The 20,672-nt window shown below is 37.2% G+C and overlaps 1 protein-coding gene across 1 annotated transcript in view; it reads left to right on the top strand.

Moving 5' to 3' along the window:
* Positions 1-20,672, top strand: part of CCDC141 (coiled-coil domain containing 141) — a 223,786-nt gene that overhangs the window by 174,731 nt on the left and 28,383 nt on the right. Inside the window, exons 12-17 of the mRNA XM_008055343.2 lie at positions 2,194-2,373; positions 8,036-8,215; positions 8,976-9,101; positions 12,434-12,622; positions 13,497-13,667; positions 15,381-15,530. Coding sequence (XP_008053534.1) covers positions 2,194-2,373; positions 8,036-8,215; positions 8,976-9,101; positions 12,434-12,622; positions 13,497-13,667; positions 15,381-15,530 — 996 coding nt within the window. The remainder of the gene's footprint in view (positions 1-2,193; positions 2,374-8,035; positions 8,216-8,975; positions 9,102-12,433; positions 12,623-13,496; positions 13,668-15,380; positions 15,531-20,672) is intronic.

The following is a 20,672-nucleotide window of genomic DNA, read 5'->3' as shown; positions in this document are numbered from 1 at the left end:
TCGCTGCCCAGGCAGGTCTCGAACCTGCGGGCTCAGGCAATCCACTCACCTCAGCCTCCCAAAGGCGCGGGATTACAGGCTGAGCCACCCACCCCGGCTGGGTGTACATTTTTAGTTAGTCCTGGCTTCCACCCCCAGCTTCAGGTAAGCATTGATCTACTTCCTGTCTCTATAGGTTTGCCTTTTTTTGATATTTCACATAAGGAGAGTCAACCTATCTACTTCTTTATCCATTCCTTCTCTTTCTTCCTAATTCATTTCTCTTTTTTGTTCCTAAGTATGGTGGGTCACAGAGTTCTTGCCTGTGCCCTCTGTTTTGCAAACAGTACCTACTTTGTCACATTGGTTTCAGTTCACCAATAACTCAAGAGTGGTTCCTCAGCCCCAACTTGCCTGAACTTCAGACCAAATACTTTCAATTACCTGTCTATCCTGTGGGATACTCAAACTCAACAAAACACAACTGGTGCTTTTTTTTCTCAAACATGTTTTTCCGTCTGTAGTTTGGCATTGGGCTAATGACTCCACCATCCTCTCGTTGGAGAAGCTTCAATGTCTTTCAGTTGGTCTCTCAATGAGCTCTTATTTTGCACCAGGCTCTTCATTCCTGATTCTGTTTAATCCTTACAACACCGCTATATTTTAGTTAATATTATCCCCATTTTACAAATGAGGAAAACTGAGACTCTAAGATGTGACGTATGCAAAATCAAGCAACTAGTAAACACCAATCCCCAGTCCTCCTCTGCCTTTTCCTTTTGTTTTTCCTAAAGGAAAGGCCATGCTATCATGTGTCTGTTGATTGAGCCAATCTAAAAGATTGCTGAACTCCTGCCCTTTGCTTCTATTTGCACCATCACTTCCTCAGTTCAGGTTCTCAACACCTCTTACCCAGCTTAATGAAGTCTTCTTCTGCCTGCTCAGTCTGCCTTCTGTAATTCTCCTCTTTACTCTTTCCTTCTTTCTGTGGCAAAATAAGAAGAAAAAAAAAGTCATTCTAAAGCAAATTTGATCAGGTTACCTCTAAAATTCAGGTAGTTTGGTAAGTGTCATTAGTGAAACAAGTTGCAAATAACTTTTACCCAAAATGGATAAAATGTTAAAGTTCACCATTAATTCACTTAAATAAGCTAGTACAGATTCAAGGGAATTCCTACAATTTTAACTAGCTCATAAAGGATAAACTGGAGGAGAAAATTGAGGAAAGATGGCTCTGGCTGAGGGAACAAGCATCAGCAAAACATAGACGCATGAATAAATGGAATATGGAAATAAGGAGAGAACTTCTGTTTATGAGAGCTATTTACAGGCTCTCCTGTTAAGTTCATTTAAATGAAAAATAATGTTAAAATCTTTAAAATATAGTAACTAACCATTGCCTGAAATGTCTTACCCCGTTTAGATTGCTTTGGTAGTTATGAGCTCTTTGAGTCTTGTCCTATCAGCCATTAAGTATTATTGAAAATGCATAAAAACTTGTGTCAAATAATTTCTGCTATTTTTACATCACCCAATTACATGTTAATCTTTAGTTCTGCAGACACATTTGATTTTATATAAACTCTGCTCAAGAAGAGTGATTTAAAATAATCTAGTACTGATAATATTGGTTAGTAAATGAGAAAATATAGTTCCACGGAGTCAATGTAATGTACCTTAATAGAATTAGCTCACAAAGGCAGTTTCATATTAATACTTATACAGAAAATTAGTAATGATGTGTAGCCTTTTATCACTGATTAGAAGTTAATTGTGATTCACTAATTACTAATAATCTTTCACTGACATGTTTTTCACTGATTTGTATTCCCTGATTCTATATATATGTATCTTTCTTCTGAAATATAAAACTTATCTTTAAATGAAACCACACTGTCTTTGACATAAATTGTCCCAAATTGCAAAACATATCCATAAACATATAATTTATAAATATGATTTTGGCTAAAATAAGTAGTTCTTATGTATAATAAGCTTGTCAGCTCAATCTACTACCCAGTGGTAGTCCTGTCTGTCAACAACCTAAACAGAGTTTCATCCCTTTTCAGTAAATTGACAATATTCAGTATTTATTTAAAGAATCCTAAAAATGTAGTTTTAATTTAATTTTATATAGGCTTTTATTGGAATCTATTGTTCTTTTTTCGAAAATGTTTTTAAGTGTCCTTAACTCTCATTTATATTCTTTTTTAGGCAGAAGCACAGTATCAGAGCCTAAAGAAGTTTTATCATACTGAAATCCCTTGGAAGAAAGAGGATGATGCTAAAGCCACTTATTGTTCTGACTTGACTGAGAGGCAGCAGCAGCTATTTTTAAAGAAGAGTTTTTTAACCTACGACCTAGGACTTGAGTTCCTTAATTTAATAAATATGGTGAGAATGACATTAAATGAATCACACCTTCTGCAAGGATCCATGTCAAAGTCAAAATCATAAATTCAAAAGTTCACCTATTAATCAGCAGTGCTGGTCTCAGAAGTTCTTTTCAGCTTCATTCAACCTAGATCAGTCCTGAAGCCCAACATTAATATGCTTGCTTGGTCCTAGAGCCCTTGTTGGCTTATAACATGAAAGCTATTTTAATTATTAAGAGGGAAGAGTGACTGTAATCCAAATGCAGACTTGTTATTATTACATAGAGTCTTCAGAAGTTCACCCAAAAGTTCTGAGTTACATTGAGAGCATGCCACAAAGTCCTTCCAACATTTCCAGTGACTAAAGACAAATTCTAAGATGAATCTTTATTTTGAATGATTTCTTACTATAGCAGATTTTTAAATAGCAAAGGTTCATTGCATTTAGAAATAGATCCTAATTTTTAGTTGTCCTGAGTTATATCTATAAAATATTCTAGGAGCCTTATATCCACTTTATTTGTAATGCATATAAATCTCCTTATAGAATTCCTAAAAGATGGAAAGATGGTTAATCTACCTCTTTTAATACCTCACGTATCTTCCTAGTGATACTGCTCATTTTATTGTTGGAAAATGCCAGCAAACTTTTTTTAATGTTACATAAATCTGTCTTTAAAAAAAAAAATCTGGTCCTAACCCTCTGTAGCTACATAGACAAAAGTATTTATATTTATATTTACAAACGAAAATCCTCTAAACATTGAAAACAGTTATTATGGCTAACCTCACTTTTCCCTGCAGTGTGACACACACAAATCCTTGCTATCATTTCTCTCTCCATCCTGATCCCCCCTTCCCGGGATTTTCCATGGTTTGTCAAAATCCTTCATGCTTTGTAACCAAAGAATGAAATGCAACTGCAGCACAGAGTACAACAAACTGAACATTATTCTTTCCTAATAAGACCTAAGATTATGCTAACATTTTTAGCAATAATGTCCCTTTGCTGGTTCACATTAAGCTTGATAGAGTAAAACTGTCATAACATTTTTTATTGCAGCTTCTTCCAAACCAGATCTCTCCCATATTATATTTGTGTCAGTCATTTGTCTTTTTCATACAAATGTGGGCCTTTATATGTGTTCTTACTTAATTTCATTTTGTTTGTCTTCACCATGATTCCATCTCGTTAAACTAATTTGAATCTATCTAAGATATCAGCCATCTCTCCTGGGATCAGTTTCATGGATGTGACAAGTAAGTCTTCTATGACTGCAATTAGTTCATTAATAAAAATGCCAAAAGGTCCGATTGACATCCCGATTCATGAGGCAATCTCTTGACTCAACCAGTTTTGGTTTTTTAAACAATCATGAATGTTCCCAATAGCTCTTTAATTAAACCATTACTTTATAATTTTTTGTTAAGTCTATCACGGAAGACTTTCTCAAATAAATTGCTCAAAAGAAGGTTTATATACCTAGTATCCTATCAAGGATATAAACATTATTTGACATAAATAAGGCTGACTCTTAGTGATCAAAGCATACTTTCCAAAAAACTCACAAAATTCTTGATAAGTGACAAACTTACTGCACTGATTTTCAATGTGAAGTTTACCAGCATGTAAGTTGTATAATCCATCTTTTCCCCTCTTTGAAAATCAGGACATTTTTCTTTCTCTGATTTTATGACCCTTCTAGTTTCTGTAGATTTTCAAAGATAACTGACATTTGCAATTTTCTCAGTACCTAGGATATGATTAATATCAGTCTGAAGCCTGAATTCATTTAGAAGGGTTAGGTTCTAACTACCCTCATTTACTTTGAGCTACAATTTTCTTTTTATCATTTTTGTTTCAACTCTTGTTGTTTGAAGATCATTCTTCAAACCTATGTGGAAATAAAATGTGTATTACATGGTTCTAATTTATCTAACACTATCCTTAATTATCAGAGAAAACTTGCTAACCAATTTGTCCATTTTCTTATGTTATACAGGTATGTTACTATTAAAAATAATCAAATTATTTTTCATTTGGAACATTTAGATAATGTATTACTTAGCTATCTATCATCTATTTTTTACTTGGTTCAGTATATGTTCTTTCATCTCTTGATTGTGTATGTTTCTAATTTTCACTCAAGGGAATTTAAATATTTGCAAACTGCATTTTTTTTTTTGTCTACCTTTTTATCACTAACTACATTTCAGAGATTTTTTCAGTTTTGGAACATACAGTTGGTTCCTTTAGTTATAAGATTTAAATTTCGGATACAATTCTATTTGTTTTCCTCTCTCCATCTTTCCTAAATTTTTCTGAACCATATTAATCTTAGGTGTTTAAAGTATTTGTTGGTTAATACCAGCATTTGGATCTGGAGCTTTTTCTATTGTCTACTTTTTCTCTTGGTTTCCAGGCATGAAGTCTTGTCTTTTGGTAAGACTAGTAAATATTTATCAAATGCCAGATATTATGTCTAAAAAATGAAAGGGCTTCCAGATGGCATTTTCTTCTAGAAAGGGTCACCCTCTTTTTCTAGGCAGGCACTGGTGGGCGATAACCAATCAGAAGCTGGCGGAGTTGGCTCAGTCTACTCTGTTCCCCTAGGTTCCCAGAGATTTCAACTGAGTGCTGGAGCTTTCTCTGAGGTCTCTGCTCCTGGAAGGTCCCAAATTCAAATCTTTGTTTGAGGAAAAACTCCACTCTGCTTTTCAGAGGTCTTTTGCTTAGGTTTTTAAATCCATTGCCCTGTATAGCCCCAGTATTTTGTCAATGTCCTTAGAAGACCATCTGTATGCTTGATGCCCTCCAAATGTCCGCCAAAATCTGTTGGCTTCTCTGTTCTAGGAAAGCCTTGATTTTCAGTCTCCTGTCTGCACAGAGTTGGGAAATACCCTGAGATATAAGTGGTGATAGGTGAGCTCACCACTCTCAGGCTCTTCCCTCTCTGGAGTCTTAACCTCTCTGATTCTGGTTGCCACAGTAGCTGTCTGCTGCCTTCAAACAGATGCTTTCTGAATTCATCCAGCTTTTCTAGGTGCTCTAAGCAGAAGCACTGCTCTGCAACTGGCTACTCCATTCTGCCCAGAAGTCCTTTATTTCTTACTTAGAATGTTTAAGACTGTACAGAGTTTTCAATTTTTAAGACCTGTATCAGGAACCCATTCCAAATTATATTTTGCATCTACATCTAAATAAACTTAGGTTATCATGAGAGTCAAATGCCCGCTTAAAGTTCCCAGAAATAGTGTGTATTTTACTACTGTACCTCGGTAGTCCTTTATCTTGATCTCATAATTATGGTCATCTTAGCCCAAGGACTTTACCACTGTCATATGATAAGTTCCTTCTTATTGATAAAAATTAAAGCCCACATGATAATTAACTTTATTGATTTAGCAACATGCTGAGATAATTGTTGGTAAAGCAAGTAAAAAATATATTTTTTATTCTCATCATATCTTTTGGACCATTAGACTTTTAAATAAACATTATTGTTGAAATGTGGTGACCAGTTTGGTTGGTAAGAAGGCAGACCAGCTGACATATTCAGCTGAGTGTTCTGCTCCTGATTGGTTTGCAGTGGCTCATATTTTTAAGCTCGAAATTGAATATTTTCCTCCAAAAGATTGTAAGCTCTTTGAGAGAAAAGTTTGCTTATTCATATTTGTGTTCTTCATAAAAAATAGAAATGTATCAACATGAAATATGTAAATAAATGTTTTCTTTGGTTTCTGAAAAAAATTTCAGTTCATTTAAAAATCATTAAGATCAGAGAAACTGATTCGGGTCCAAGTTCTGGCAGATATCTTGATAAAAGAAGCAATTTATTAATTTATAGCAGTCAATACCAAGAATGCTATTTGGGATACAGCCTTCCTGTTATCAAAATATTTGGAAAGCAAGACATAAGAAAACCATTTATTGTGCATGACTCTAAGCAAAAAATGAGTAATTTAGTGACTATTTAGATTAGATTGTGGCAAAATTGCCCATGCCCTTCATAAACTAAAATAATACTGTGTTTACTACCTGGATCTCAGACAAATTATTTAATATTCTTGAGTGGCTGAAATACTTAAGTCTGCCAAATACATGATCACTTTTCTTAGATCCTACTAGCTAGACATTAACAAATTCTACTAGAGCTCTCCCTTCAACCTCACTCGGAAAACCATACCCTTCCGGTTATAGTTGTCATTGGCATACTGCAATTTCAAAGTTTGTATTAAATTATAGAACATATTACATTGCATTTTGGTGGATAGTTTTTTAATAATATATAAGAACTAGCTTTATAGTATAGGTAAAAATATAATTTAGGGTGAATCCCATTATAATCTGATATCTTTCATAATTTATTGTATTTTGTTAATCATAGTGGCAGAATATATTATCTTATTATTAGATCCCCAGATTCATGGAAGAAATCTCATTTAAGACCTGCAGTTAAACTTTTTTCCAGTTAATTACCACTTTATATTGTCTAAAATAATGTAAAAATTTAAGCCATGATAGGAGAATCACTTGAGGCCAGGAGTTCAAGACCAGCCTGTTTCTACAAAAAATTAAAAAATTAGCCAGGCATGGTAGCATGTGCCTGTAGTCCCAGCAACACCGGAAGCTAAGGTGAGAGGATTGCTTGAACTCAGGAGTTCAGGGCTGCAATGAACTATGATTGTGCCTCTGTACTCCAGGCTGGGCAACAGAGCGAGACTCCTGTCCCCTCAAAAATGAAAAACAAATATATACACACATATATATGAAACTGTGCGATATTAATATTATTTAAAATAATGCAATAATTTAAAAATGAAATGACCGATAGCTAAAATATCCTGTAAGTATTTATGATACTGTCAATCACTGTTTTCAATGATAGAAATTCAAGGATTTATTTAGAAAGGTTGGTCATCAAAGCAAAAAACAAAGCAAAACATTGCTTTGCCAAATACATGTCCCTATACTTTTTTAATGTTTGTACAGAAATAAAGCACACAGTCTTACTCTTTGCTCCTCTTATCCTTCTGCCTCCGGTTGAATCTCCCCTTGTTTAAAACCATTATGTTTAAGCCAGTCAGTCATAATATATGAAAGTTGGGAAGTGAAGTCTTTGAATTTAGATAGTGTGCTTCTGGCACATGATAGATTTATGAATATAGAGCTATAGATATACATTTCAGTTCTCACAAAGTGAAGAAACTTGAGAAACTGAAAGAAATTTAAAATAGTTGTAATAGACACGATGAGATTGTTTAAAGAAGAAAATAGAGGTCTAGAACATTGATACTGATATTTTGACATCTTCTAATGAATGTAAAATAAAAGATAGAGTACACCTTAAAATGTATGCATTTAAAAAATCTTGACTTCAAAAATTCTGGATTCCCATGCTCATTAAATCACTCTTCAGACTCAGGAAATAACCAGACCCTAAGTGGGAATACAAACACTACCTGGATCTTGAAGAACTTGGGACCAGGTATCTGAACATAGGATGTGTGTTTGGAGAGCCTAACTGTGCCTCTGCAAAAGATACTCAGACTTGTTTGGCTATCAGGACCATACTCTGCTTTGGCAGTGATAAAGTGTTTGCTCCCTAAAATAGTTGTATGCAAAAAAATTTGTTTCTCTTAGGAAAGAAACTCCATTATATGAATTGTTCATTTAACAGGCAAAAGAGAATGACATATTAAATGAGAAGAATGAAGTGAACATGATGAAGAACACTATGGAAGACTGGAAGGCAGTAAGGGAAGAGCTTAGCCTCCTTTGGGTGGCATGGCGACTTAAAGCCACTGAAAGCAAGCCCGTGAAACAGCGGTGGGGAGCGTTCACAGAGCAGCTAAAAAAGGTAACATGAATGAACCTTGAAAACATTATGCTAACAGACACCATGATTCCATCTGTATGAGGTACCTGTAGTCAAATTCCTAGAGACAGCAGAGTAGAGGTAACCAGGGGCTAGAGGAGGGAGCACGTGGGGAAGGAGGGAATGGAGAACTGTTGTTGAATGTTTGGGATGATGAAAAGGTTTGAGACCCACCTGGGCAACTTGGTGAGACATCATCTCTACAACAAATCAAAAATAAGCCGGGTGTGGTAGTGCTTGCCTGCAATTCCAGCTACTCGGAAGGCTGAGGCGGAAGGATCGCTGGAGCCCAGCAGGTCGAGGCTGCAGAGGCCGGGAGCAGCCACTGCACTCCAGTCTGGGCGACAGAGTGAGACTCCAACTCAAAAGGAAAAAAGAAAAAGAAAAGGTTCTAGAGACGAATGGTGATTGATGATGGTAATGGCACACCAGTGTGAATATATTAATGCTTCTGAACTGTACATTTAAAACAGAGTAGAAGTGGTAAATTTTTGCAATGTATATTTTGCCACAACAAAACTAAAAAAGGTAAGGGAAGCCAAGGGCCTGTACTTTTGTTCTTTTGTGATTTAGAACCATGAGCTCACTTGAGGTGAGACACTCATGTTTTAACAAAACACTCATGTTTTCATGGGAGTTGAAAAGTTTGATGAAACTGTACGTCATGACTTGAAAGATCATAGCATATTTGCTGGGGGTGTCAGAAAAAACAACATGCATAACTATTCAATGTTTATTTCAGACTACTCACAACTTAAAACTTCTTCAGGAAGTACTTATGCCTGTGTCTGCACTTGACCTTGGAGGAAACCTCCAGACCATTTTAGATCTACGAAAAAAGTGGAATGAAATGAAACCTCAGTTCCAGGTGAAGACATCCATTGATGGATTTGGGTGAATGGGAAAAAATTCAAAAACTGTTTGGTTGCAGTTTACCTAACTAATTTTAACTGGCTGGTGAATCTTCATTTTTTTTTAAAACAAAACCACTGCTTGTCTAAAAATCCACGTTAAAAACTCATTTTCCTTACTGTTTTCCTGCACCCCTCTGTATGTGGTGATAGATAGCCATTCAGGCTACAAAATGCCCTAAATATATTTTTGTTTTAGATTATTTTAGTTTACATTGCCAGACTAGGCACAGTGGCTCACATCTGTGCACTTTGAGAGGCCAAGGAAGGATTACTTGAGCCGAGGAGTTTGAGACCAGCCTAGGTAACATAGTGTGACCTCATTTCTACAAAAAAATAAAAAATAAAATAACTGGGCATGGTAGTGTATGCTTGTAGTCCCAGCTCCTGGGGAGGCTGAGGCAGAAGGATCGCCTGAGTCCAGGCAGTCAAGACTGTGGTGAACTGTGATCTTGCCACTGCACTCCAGTCTAGGAGACAGAATGAGGTCCTGACTCAGAAACAAAAAAATTTTATGTTACTTATTAAACTATAAATGTATTTATCATATATATTCATGCTAATCCTTTTCCTGGGGAGTATGGAATTATTTGAAATTGAAACACAGCAGAACAAGGATCTGCCCTAGGTTCCTGAGGTGACCACTGTGATGTCACTATCTCCACCACCAAGCTTCTACTGCCATCTCAGGAACTTTGCTGTGTTATCCATTCCCCCCTCAGAAAACTCTTGGGATATGAGAAATGAAACCATGAATCATGTTCCTGGCCCCTGACTGATTAAAGCATTCACTATTTCCCCATCTTCTGACTCTCTTAAACTTGATACATCTGCCAAAGATTGTCATTTGCTAGTTCCCCTGCCTGGATGCCTGTTCTTTGCTGCAAATTTAAGATATTCATGTTTCTGTCTTTCACTGCTTCATAAGTGTGGGCTTTAAAGTATCCCCAAATCAGAAGATTGAAGATTCCTTCAGGGAATGTCTAATTGTAGGTTCCATGCGGACCAAACTGTAATTTAATAACCACTCCTGCTATACACACACACACACACACACACACACACACACACACACACACATGCACGCATGCGCGCGCGCACACACACACACACACACACACACACACACACACACACACACACACTATTGTAACACATCAAAAACACTTTTGGGCCAGGCTCGGTGGCTCAGCCTATAATCCCAGCACTTTGGAAGGCCGAGACGAGTGGATTGCCTGAGTCCCGGGGTTCTAGATCAGCCTGGGCAACTTGGTGAGACCTCCTCTCTACAATAAATAAAAAATTAGCTGGGCGTGGTAGTGCATGCCTGTAGTTCCGGCTCTTTGGAAGGTTGAGGTGGAAGTTTCACCAGAGCCCAGCAGGTTGACACTGGGATGGCTGTGAGTGTGCCACTGCACTCCAGCCTGGGCGACAGAGTGAGACTTCAACTCAAAAAAAAAAAAACATTTTAGGCAAAGCTCTCAGCAAACATGACTGACCTACATTAGATTCTTTGGTATACCCTGTGTTATATGCTTATTTGCATTTCTTTTGTGCACACCTGTTTGCATGTACGAGGAGGGATCCAAAATAACCCAGAATTGTCTTTTGGAGGCTGGGCTTCCTGTAGTTCCTTCTAGGAGCCAATTGGCATCAGCGTACCAGCCAGCATTGTTGTGAGAGGCTGCGTTTGGCTTCAGTGAAATTTTTTTTGGAGATTCTTTCAACACATTTGCCCATTTCATGATGGATGATTTACATAAACAACCTGCCCACACCATGCTGAGTGTTCAGCAGTTTTTGAAACAGTATGACCCACCCTCCTTATTCACTCAATCTCACCTGAGCGACTTTTTATTTTTTCCCTGGATGAAAAAAAGTCCTCAAAGGGAAAATTTGCTGATGTGAAGGAAGTGAAACAAAAAATGGCAGAAGCACTAAAGGGCATCAAAATTAACAAGTCCAAAAACTGTTTTGAGCAGTGGGAAAAAAAATGTTTTGATAGGTGTATTGCATCAAACGGAAAGTACTTTGAAGTTGACTGAAGTTTAAATATGTAAGAATAAATACACAATTCTTTATAAATAAATTCCAGTGTTGTTTGGGTCCCTCCTCATATGTGTACGTTCTTCTAAATTGGGATGCTATCACCACGCTTATTTTAGCCCTGTCACTGTGATGTGCATATATCTGACGCCCACATGCTCAATTTGAACTTGAAGATCCTTTTTGGGTCACTCTTCTGAAAATTATCTCCTTAGTCTGAATCATTTCCACTACTTTTATATCTGATGCAAGATCCATCCCTGAAGTTATAGTAGCATCTTCTTTATACTGTGGACACTTTGCAGATTCAACTCTAGAATCTGGGTTAGCATAAGGGATATCTGAGCAGTGCTAGGAAAAGGGACGGCAGTTTACCCCTCCATGCATGTGGTAGCTATTGTGGATCATGGGATGATGGCTTTTGAAGTTGCATATCTATTCTGCTGTCTAGCTGGTGGTTTATTCTAGTCATTCTTTTATCACAGAGCACAAGTAATTCCCCTGATACATTTTTACACTCATCTTCTTTTTGTGTTTTTACCATACCACCTGATCCTAGTCTGTATTAAATATGAGAGATGATCATGGGGCTTTATAAAATATCTAAAATGTTTAAAATTTATAAAATATCTAAAATGCCACAGTGACTCACAAAAAAACCTGTAATCCCAGCACTGTGGGCGACTGAGGCAGGAAGATCTATTCAGGCCAGGATTTCGAGACCAGCCTGGGCAACATAGCAAGACCTCGTCTCTACAAAAAATAAAAATAATACCCAGGCATAGTGTTGCATGCCATAGTTCCTCCTACTTGGGAGGCAGAGGTGGAAGTTTTGCCTGAGCCTGGGAGGTCGAGGCTGTGGTGAGCTGTGATCGTGCTACTTCACTCCTGCCTGGGTGACAGAGTGAGACTCTGACTCAAAATAAAATAAAGTAAAATAAAACAAAATAACAGGTGACTAGAATATTTGGTGTGCCATAGTACTGCCTAACTTTGTCTCAACAGCTAGCTTTGAAATCCCTTTTTTGCATTCCTTGTATTTTTCTTTTAATTTCTGAGAAAATGAGGATGGAACAATATATCCCTAACATAACACAAGGCCCAAATTTGAGGAGGAGGGCTCAAAATAAGTATTTGCTAAAAAATGAGAAAATGATTCATTAGTTAGACCTTCATATGGTCAGTTACAAAGTAAAAATGCTCTCTAAAAGTTGGATTTCTTGTGTTGTCTTCAATGTTCTAGCAACTGAATGATGAGGTTCAGTTCATTATGAAAGAATCAGAAGAGTTAAGTGGCAAAGGAGCCCCTGTGAAAGAGAAGTCTCAACAACTGAAGGACCTTACTCACCTCCATCAAAAACAGAAAGAGAGAATCCAAGATTACGAGGATATCCTGTACAAGGTAGTCAAGTTCCACCAAGTCAAGGAAGAGGTAAGGATTAGAATGATGTCTGAAAGATCCCGCGTTTATTAAAAATTAATTATTGTATAATAAATAAATGTTAAGTTACTTATTCTGAAATTAGAAGCTTACACAATCTGGACCCTAACTCATCTCTTACTATGTCCCAATCTTTCCTTATATTCCAGCCAAATTGATCTGACACATTCTTAACCCCAAGCTTTGGTTCTCAGGCTACCACTATCTGACAGGTCTTTCTCCTCCCTATTATTCATTCCCTGTACTTCTTTCCAACAATTCTGCCTCATTTGAAGTGATTTCTCTCTCTTCTAAAATCTCAGACTGCTCATTGTTTATTCCACACATCTTGCATATTTAGTATCTTGATGCTTAGTTACTTTTTGGTAAATGCAGCTCCCCTCCTCCAATTCAAGTGTAAGCTCTATGAGGGCAGAAATGAAGTTTAATTTTTTTTTTTTTTTTTGTATCTCAAGTACCTGACATCATGGAGTGCTTAGTAAATATTTACTTGTTGGTGACTTTTTTTTTTTTTTTTAACAAAAATGTTATCGTTATTAGCCTCAACACAAAATGGAGGTGTGTTGATATTCCTTTAAAATAGCCTCTGAATTCACCCAGATCACAGGCCTAGATATCCCATTGAGATTTTTGGTTATGACCAAAAAGAGCATTTCCTTTTTTAATAGAATTGATAACAGTAGCTGCTCAATTATCACCCATTGAATTTGCAGCATTCTAACATTTATTTGGCAATAACGCCAGTAAGTAGGGATGGACTTGGCAGCATTTTAACCAGCTAGTAAAATATGTTATAGAAAATAGGCTTAAAAACAATCTGTCTTTATGTAAAACCCAGGCTAATTGTTAATGCCCTAAATTCCAGGTGGAACATCTCATCAAATCAAGAGAACTGGAGTTGCTAGAGCAACTGGATGATGCTCGTGATGCCCAGACTTGCCTCAGACGCTCTCGGGAAAAGCAGGCTCATGTAGACCATCTCTGTAAGCTGGCTCTTTCATTAGGAATGGAGATCATCTCATCGGTGCAGCGGCCAGTAAGCATCTTAGGGCACTATCATTTATACTTAATTCTAGTGGGGCTTGAGCTATAACATGAAAGAAATCAAGCAGATTGCATAGTATATGTTAAAATAAAAATACAGCAAGCCATTGAATGTAGTTATTTGTGGTGTGTTTCTACCATGACAAAAGAAAAAAATTTAAGTAAGAACTCTGAATATAAAAGTTTTGTTTATATACCTATTGTTATACTAATTTTTTAAAAGAGTATTTATATTATAGAGCTGTGTAGACCAATATGGTAGTCAGTTTTTGTATTTGAAATGTGGCTAATGCAGCTAAAGAACTAAACTTTAAATTTTATTTAATTTAAAAGCTGATTCTCAATATAGCTATTGGAAAATATTCAAGTATATTGGGAGCAGCTTGGATATATGAGTCAACTTTTGAAACTGTAAATTTCATGAAATTTAAATACAGATAAAATAGTTTTTATAGAAATTTAACAATAATTGCGATATGCTCAAAGTAAGAAATACACACCAGATTCCAAACACTTACTATGGGAAAAACTTGTATTAATATTTTTAATATTGGTTGCATTTTAAAATGGTGATATTTGCACATATTTAATTAAATAAACTATATTATAAACATTAATTTCACCTTTTTTTTACTTTTTGATGTGACTTAAAATTTTTAAAGTTATTTGTGTGGTTCGCATTATATTTCTGTTGGACAATGCTGCTTTAGCATTGAGATCTAGAAGACCACCTAGATCTTAGAGCTCCTCCCAGTCAGAGCCCTGATTGTATAGATGAATTTGAGGCCCGAGAAGTCGCCTTTCTTAGCCATAAAAGCCCAGAAAGAAAGAGCCCAAGCCTCCTGGATCTAGACAGGGTTCTGGGATCTGCCTTATGCCACTGGATAGACTTTCAAAGAGAAACCTAAAAGAGATTTCCAGGTCAAATTTTCATAAAGAATACACTGGGCACTGATGTTAAAAAAATCTCTCTCCAAATTCCTAATCTGAGAGGAGAAAATATTGTGTTTATTTTGTCAATATGTATAATAAAATCATAATGACTAATTTTATTTTAAAGTACATTTCAGATATCTACTTAAGTATAAGAAACGCAATAAACCTAAAACATATGTTTTAAAACAGACAAAATTATCTGTTGCTGTTAATATAATCTTTTTTTTTTTTTGGCTAGGAAAGAGCTTTCTTTTTAAAGAGTTTTGTTTTATTAGTAAATTGATTTTAAAGAGAAAAAAGAAAGTAGGAAGTCTCACTTTGTACCCATAATGTAAATTGTTCTCCAACGCTCCTCTGGCTTCGGCACCAGCAGCCCCTCCATGCCGAGTAGAGATTTGAGCACTTGCATAATGATCGTGAGGTTAAGCTCAAGTTGACAGGAAAATTATAGTGCAGAAGTCAAATGTTTCTAATGCATATTTTATGCCTTTTGAAGTAAAAATTATACCTTATAATGAATGGTGTCTCTGAGGAATTGGGTGTGATGAACAAATCTTCAAAACTAGAGACTCGAGATTGGAAATGTCTTTTTCATAATGTTGGGTGTCTGGCTTCTTTCTGAAATACTGACATTCAAACGTGTTTAAGGTAAAATAAATTAGGAGCCTATTTCTGCTTTTAAAAAGTGTCATTTGTGAGTTGTACAGTGCAGGTAAATAGCCTGTTTTGTCCATTCCCTTTGTTTCTTCCATCTGTCTTTCATTTTTAGAACTGCGCTAATGTTTCTGCAAAGAACCTACAGCTGCAGCTGGAGATTCTTGAGGAGGACAGCAGGCACTGGCGTGCCAAGGCTGAGGAGTACGAAAGGACCCTGTCCCGCAGCTTGGAGCACTGCACCGTGAGAGATGAGATCAACGAGGTGGGGTTGGGTGGCCGTGAGAACACATTGATTGCCAAAAGCTGTTTGGACTTCAAGCATGTGTCTCAATGTCCCTACATTTGTGTGCATACACACACACACACACACACACACACACAATGAATCAGGAGACTTTCTCCTTGCCCAGGTCCTATAATCCACCCAGCAATGACCTCAGGATTCTGAAAGTTTTAGTAAACTTCAATTCCTAAACTTGTTTAAGTTAGCATGTTGTCAATTCATAGAAAAGCCTAGGATCTAGCATTATGGGGGTTTTAAAAGTTGCTTTTGTTTGTTTTTTGCTCCTGCCCCCCTCCCCAAACATATATAGCAGTCATTTGCTTGAGTGGATACAGCTTTTTCGGGGCACAGAGGGGGTGCAGTGACCATTGGCAGTCAACTCCAGCGTGCTGAGATTCTATTTAAGTATCTTTGACTCATGGTGAAGGGGGTGCTAAGGGCTTGGGAGCAGGCGCTTTGCTTCAGAGGCTGCCAAGTATTATCACTAAAGCCAAGTGGCTGGTTTCATATTTACTCAAACGGAGTGGATTTTCTAGCAAAACAACTCTTAGGGAAAAAAGAAATAATAGATAAAAGTGATCCTCCACACTTCTGCACCCTCACATGCACAATTCCACCCCCTCCCTCTCAACTGTAACCAACCCACAAGCCCCAGATACTCACTGAATCATAGCTACCACCCACCCCTTCCTAAACTTTCCATTTCATGACTTGTTCCGGGAGGGAAATAAAAGCACAGATTGGGATAGCTTTAGGGGTCCAGCCCCTTTTGCCAGGTCGTGAGATCTCCTGAAGGAGAGACGGATAGGCGAAAGACGGACGCAATATTCCCGGACACCTGCTTCCTGAGCAGATGACATCCTTTGTTAGTTAACAGAAAGCTTTTATAGCATTTGTAAAAGGGGCAAGACAAAGAAAATTCCTTCATGTACATATGTTTTAAAAGTTACCACCATCTAGCGGTCTTTAGAAGAAACGAATAAGCCAAAAACAGTATCTACTTTCAGTTAATGAGTCTTGAGATAAGTGTAAAAGGAGTTTCACTTAAACTAAACATAATGCATACAAGGTTTACTTTGATTTCAGTTCCACATCACTAGTCTAATTAAAAAGGCCATAAATTCACTAAAACAAACTATAGACTGTACCTAGTGATAGCAGGAATATGAAGCCCATTAACTTGACCAAACAACAGTGGCTAGCTTTTAAAGAATAACTATGAAGGTCACTTGCTGTGAAAATACATACACTAATCATTACTTTGGATAAACATATAAAGTGAATGAAACAATGAATTAAAACTAACACAACTAAAATTATTATGGTTGCATAATTGCCAATGAGCTTTTAAGTTTAGGATAATGGTGATTTGGCTGTTTTCCCTTATGCTTGGCAACCTCCTGGAAAACATCTTTGTCTTAAGATAGGCAGTGGAGCAATTATTATTATCTTTGAGGCACCAATTTTATCATTGTGTGAACTTAAACTTACGAACTTAAAACAATCTTCAAAGTAGCTATAGCACTAAAACTTAATGACACAAAGTAAAAACCTTGTTAAACATAACCAGAGCCTAATAATTTTTGTCAACCCTCATACATATGAATATTGATTATATAAACTTGTATGATATTACATTTACCAATTATGAGTAATACATGGATAAAACAATTATCATGTCTAGAATAGCACTGCCAGCAACTCTCTTCAAAAGAGTCCCAAATTACAGTCCTTGAAGTGCTTCAAGAAAGTTCCCAGGTGCACGGTTCTTCATGTAGCAGTTCTCTTTGGGGCTTTTACGACCTTCAAAGCTTTTGCAATCACCTTTCTTGTCCAGGTGTCTTCGTTACTTTTCTCTTATCATGCAGTGTTTATTTCTAAAGAAAACTCAAGAGAAGCTTTTAATGACATTTCCCAGGCCCCCAAGGTTGCTTTCTGTATTTAGTTAATTATCATAAAAGTATCTAATTAGTATATCATGAATTCAGTGAAAATCCACTCTATAAATGTTTACTTAAAATTTAACTTAAAATGTTTACTTAAAATGTTTTATGAAGTAAAAACCTTAACGATTAATCTTTTATCCTAAGTCTGTGAAGACAGTGTTATAAATCACCTACAAAACTCCTAGATAAGTGTTAGAACTTATAATGAGCTCATAATGAACTTACCATAAACTTGTGCTTCTAAAAAACCTTATGTCTGACCACTAAACTGCATAATTCTCAATCAAATAAGGAGTGAATATACTTATATCATTTTTTACTCAAGCAATATCTAGTAACTTATAACCAAGTGAAAGAAAGCATTCTTGATGTGCTTCAGAGTGTAACCCTTGCATATGTTAGAAAAGGCCAAGCGGCATAGTGGGAAAATGGGAAAATGAGCCATGACATTCTCAGGTTAGGTGTGAGTACTTCACATAAACATGCCATTTTCTTCTTCCACGACTGCACAGAATTTCTTCAGCCATATCAAACAGCAAAGGTGGAAGACAGAAGGGCCTCAGCTTCCCGGGCTCGCCCTGCGGCCCGGGGTCTTCGGCCCACCGGGACCCTGTCAATCATGTGGACCTCCAAGGCTGGCTCCCAATAGATAGCAAAGGTTCTGATTCTCGACTAGGAATTGATAACAGGGTACCCATAATTCTAGATGTATCTTTATTTAGGGCTAAAAGTTCAAGTTATAATTTCATTAGAAAAGGGGATGGGAAAAGGGGGGTGGCAAACCTTCTTGAACTTTCTGTTTATGCCCAGTTTGCATAAGCTAGGCTCAGCAAGTATCAGATGTTATGTTATCCAACAACATTCAAGCATGGACCAAAGTATAAGTAACTAAGCTTGAATGGTGGTCTGGCTCTGCAGTGCCTGTTCCTGCAGACCACACTTTTACAGACCACAAGCAGGTGCAGGAGGGAGCACAGTGGAAGGAAATGAGAGTGGAAGAGGGCAGGAGTTGCCACTTGGATCCCGTTCAACAGCAGGGAGGCAGGAACTGACATCTGATAAGGAGGTGCACTTGAGCAGTGTACTACAGGACTGGAGAACTTCTGCTCGTAGTTGGCATTCCAGGGAGTCACTTTAGGCTGAAGACTTGTTGACTCATTGAAGGTTGAGCTCACAGTATAGGCTGCCCCCTACATGGTAGACTGGACGCTTCTGTCTTGCACAACAGTGTACACTTCTGTCAGATCTTTTTTAAGGGAAGCAGTTAGAGAACATCTGTTTTTCCAAGGCTACAAAATTTGAATTTGTGGCCATGGAAAGAATTTTTTTAGTCTTTCCCCCAAATTGTCTTTTTTCTTCTTCTTCCCCTCTTCATTTCTTCCCTTCTCCTCCCCTATTTCTCTTCCATCCCCTTCTTTACTTTCTCCTCCTCCTCCTTCTATTTGTATACTTTTTTCTTGCCAAAATTCACCCTTGTTGCAGTGACGGTTTGGTTCTGCAGACTGAGACTGGAGCAGGCTGAGGATTAGACCCAGCCCCCTCTGGCTGGGTTTTCATCTCCATGAAGAGCTGTGGCATTTATAAAGCTGGGTCTCCCTGTTCAGGCCCTTCCAGCAGGGGTTCTATTTACAGGAATGGCCTTATGATGATGAGGCTGTGCCTGGAGCCAGCAGGCCAGGGTAACAGATGTCCCTTCCTGTCATAGTGGGGACGCACCAGGATTGTCTGTACTGTGTCAGAAATGAGCAACCAGATACATGTGGGTTTGATTTTGGAATCAGATATCACTTTAGCATGCTCTTAAATTTTAAGAGAGATATTCTTCCCATTGGCTTTTACTTCAAATCCAATTAATTTTTGATGTAAGTTTCAGTCTCACATTTAAAGGACCTTTGAAAATCTTGGGTTCTTTTTGCCTTTCCTTTTTTTTTAAAATAGAGATATAGTAGGCATCGCAGTCTAGCATGCACACCCTGGACTTTCTGACCACAAGTCTAATGGGAAGATAATCAGAAGGAATATATTCAGTGCCCCGTATTAAATAAAGATATGTGTGCTATAGTTTAAATTGTTAATATCAAAACACAAACACATAGCCAATTTCCCCAGTAGTAATAATATTTGATACATCGACATTATTATTATTATTATTATATTAGGCTTTGGGTATATTTAAAATACTATATAAAATTAAATAGATATGTTACAATATTTTTTGCATAAAAAATTAGATACTCTAGAAGAAAACTAGTCTAACCATAGCATTTGATTTTTTTAAGTTGATTTTAAAACAGTTTTGTTTCCAATGTGTCTACAGTGCTTCTAGAAAGTTCACAGACTCTGACGTGCAGTCAATTTTGGAAAGTGTGTGGTTTAACATCTTCATTTTACAGATGAGAAAACTGAAGTGCCTGTGATTTTCATTTTAACAATATGCTAGAGGACAACAGAGTTTCTGCTCATAGTGATCCAGGGAGTCAACTTTAGGTCAGACCTCCTTTGTTGGGCACCAACATGCTTGTCATTTACTAAACTCAGAATTTACCATTCACATCATGTTTTAGTCCCTTTCAGCCACTGCATGGTCTGATGTTAAATGTATCTTTTTTCTATGCTTTCCTCTTGTATTCCTATTTTCTGGCATATCTGTTATAAGAGGTTTGTATGATCTGATATAATAGCACAGTTTATTTGGTTATTTCAACAAAAATTCCTTTATTTGGTTGTGCTGTAGCTAACTTACATGGTCCTCACTACTCTGACAGTCCTTAAAAAGAACTTGATACCTCAAGGCAAAATAAAGTACTCCAAATGTAATTTATTATTTTTTCTTTATTTTATTTTTCTCACTCTGTTTCCTAGGTTGAACTGTGGTGACAAGATCACAGCTCACCACAGTCTCAAACTTCTGGTCTCAGATGATTTTCTTACTTCAGCCTCCTGAGTAACTGAGACTATAGACGCATGCTACCACAACCAGTCTCTGTTGCCCAGGCTGCTCCTGGGCTCAAGCAGTCCTCTCACTTCAGCCTCCCAAAGTGTGGGGTATGAGTCACTGCACCGAGACTTAATGTAAGTTTTAAAAATCTAGCCAGGCTCGGTGGCTCAACCTGTAATCCCAGCGCTTTGGGAGGCTGAGGTGAGTGGATTGCCTGAGCCCGCGGGTTCCAGACCC

Source organism: Carlito syrichta, unplaced genomic scaffold (assembly GCF_000164805.1).
Source record: "Carlito syrichta isolate Samal-C Ts95f unplaced genomic scaffold, Tarsius_syrichta-2.0.1 Scaffold301826, whole genome shotgun sequence".
Lineage (NCBI taxonomy): Eukaryota > Metazoa > Chordata > Mammalia > Primates > Tarsiidae > Carlito > Carlito syrichta.
Note: the sequence above shows the minus strand (reverse complement) of the source record. Positions and strands in the feature narration are given on the sequence as shown.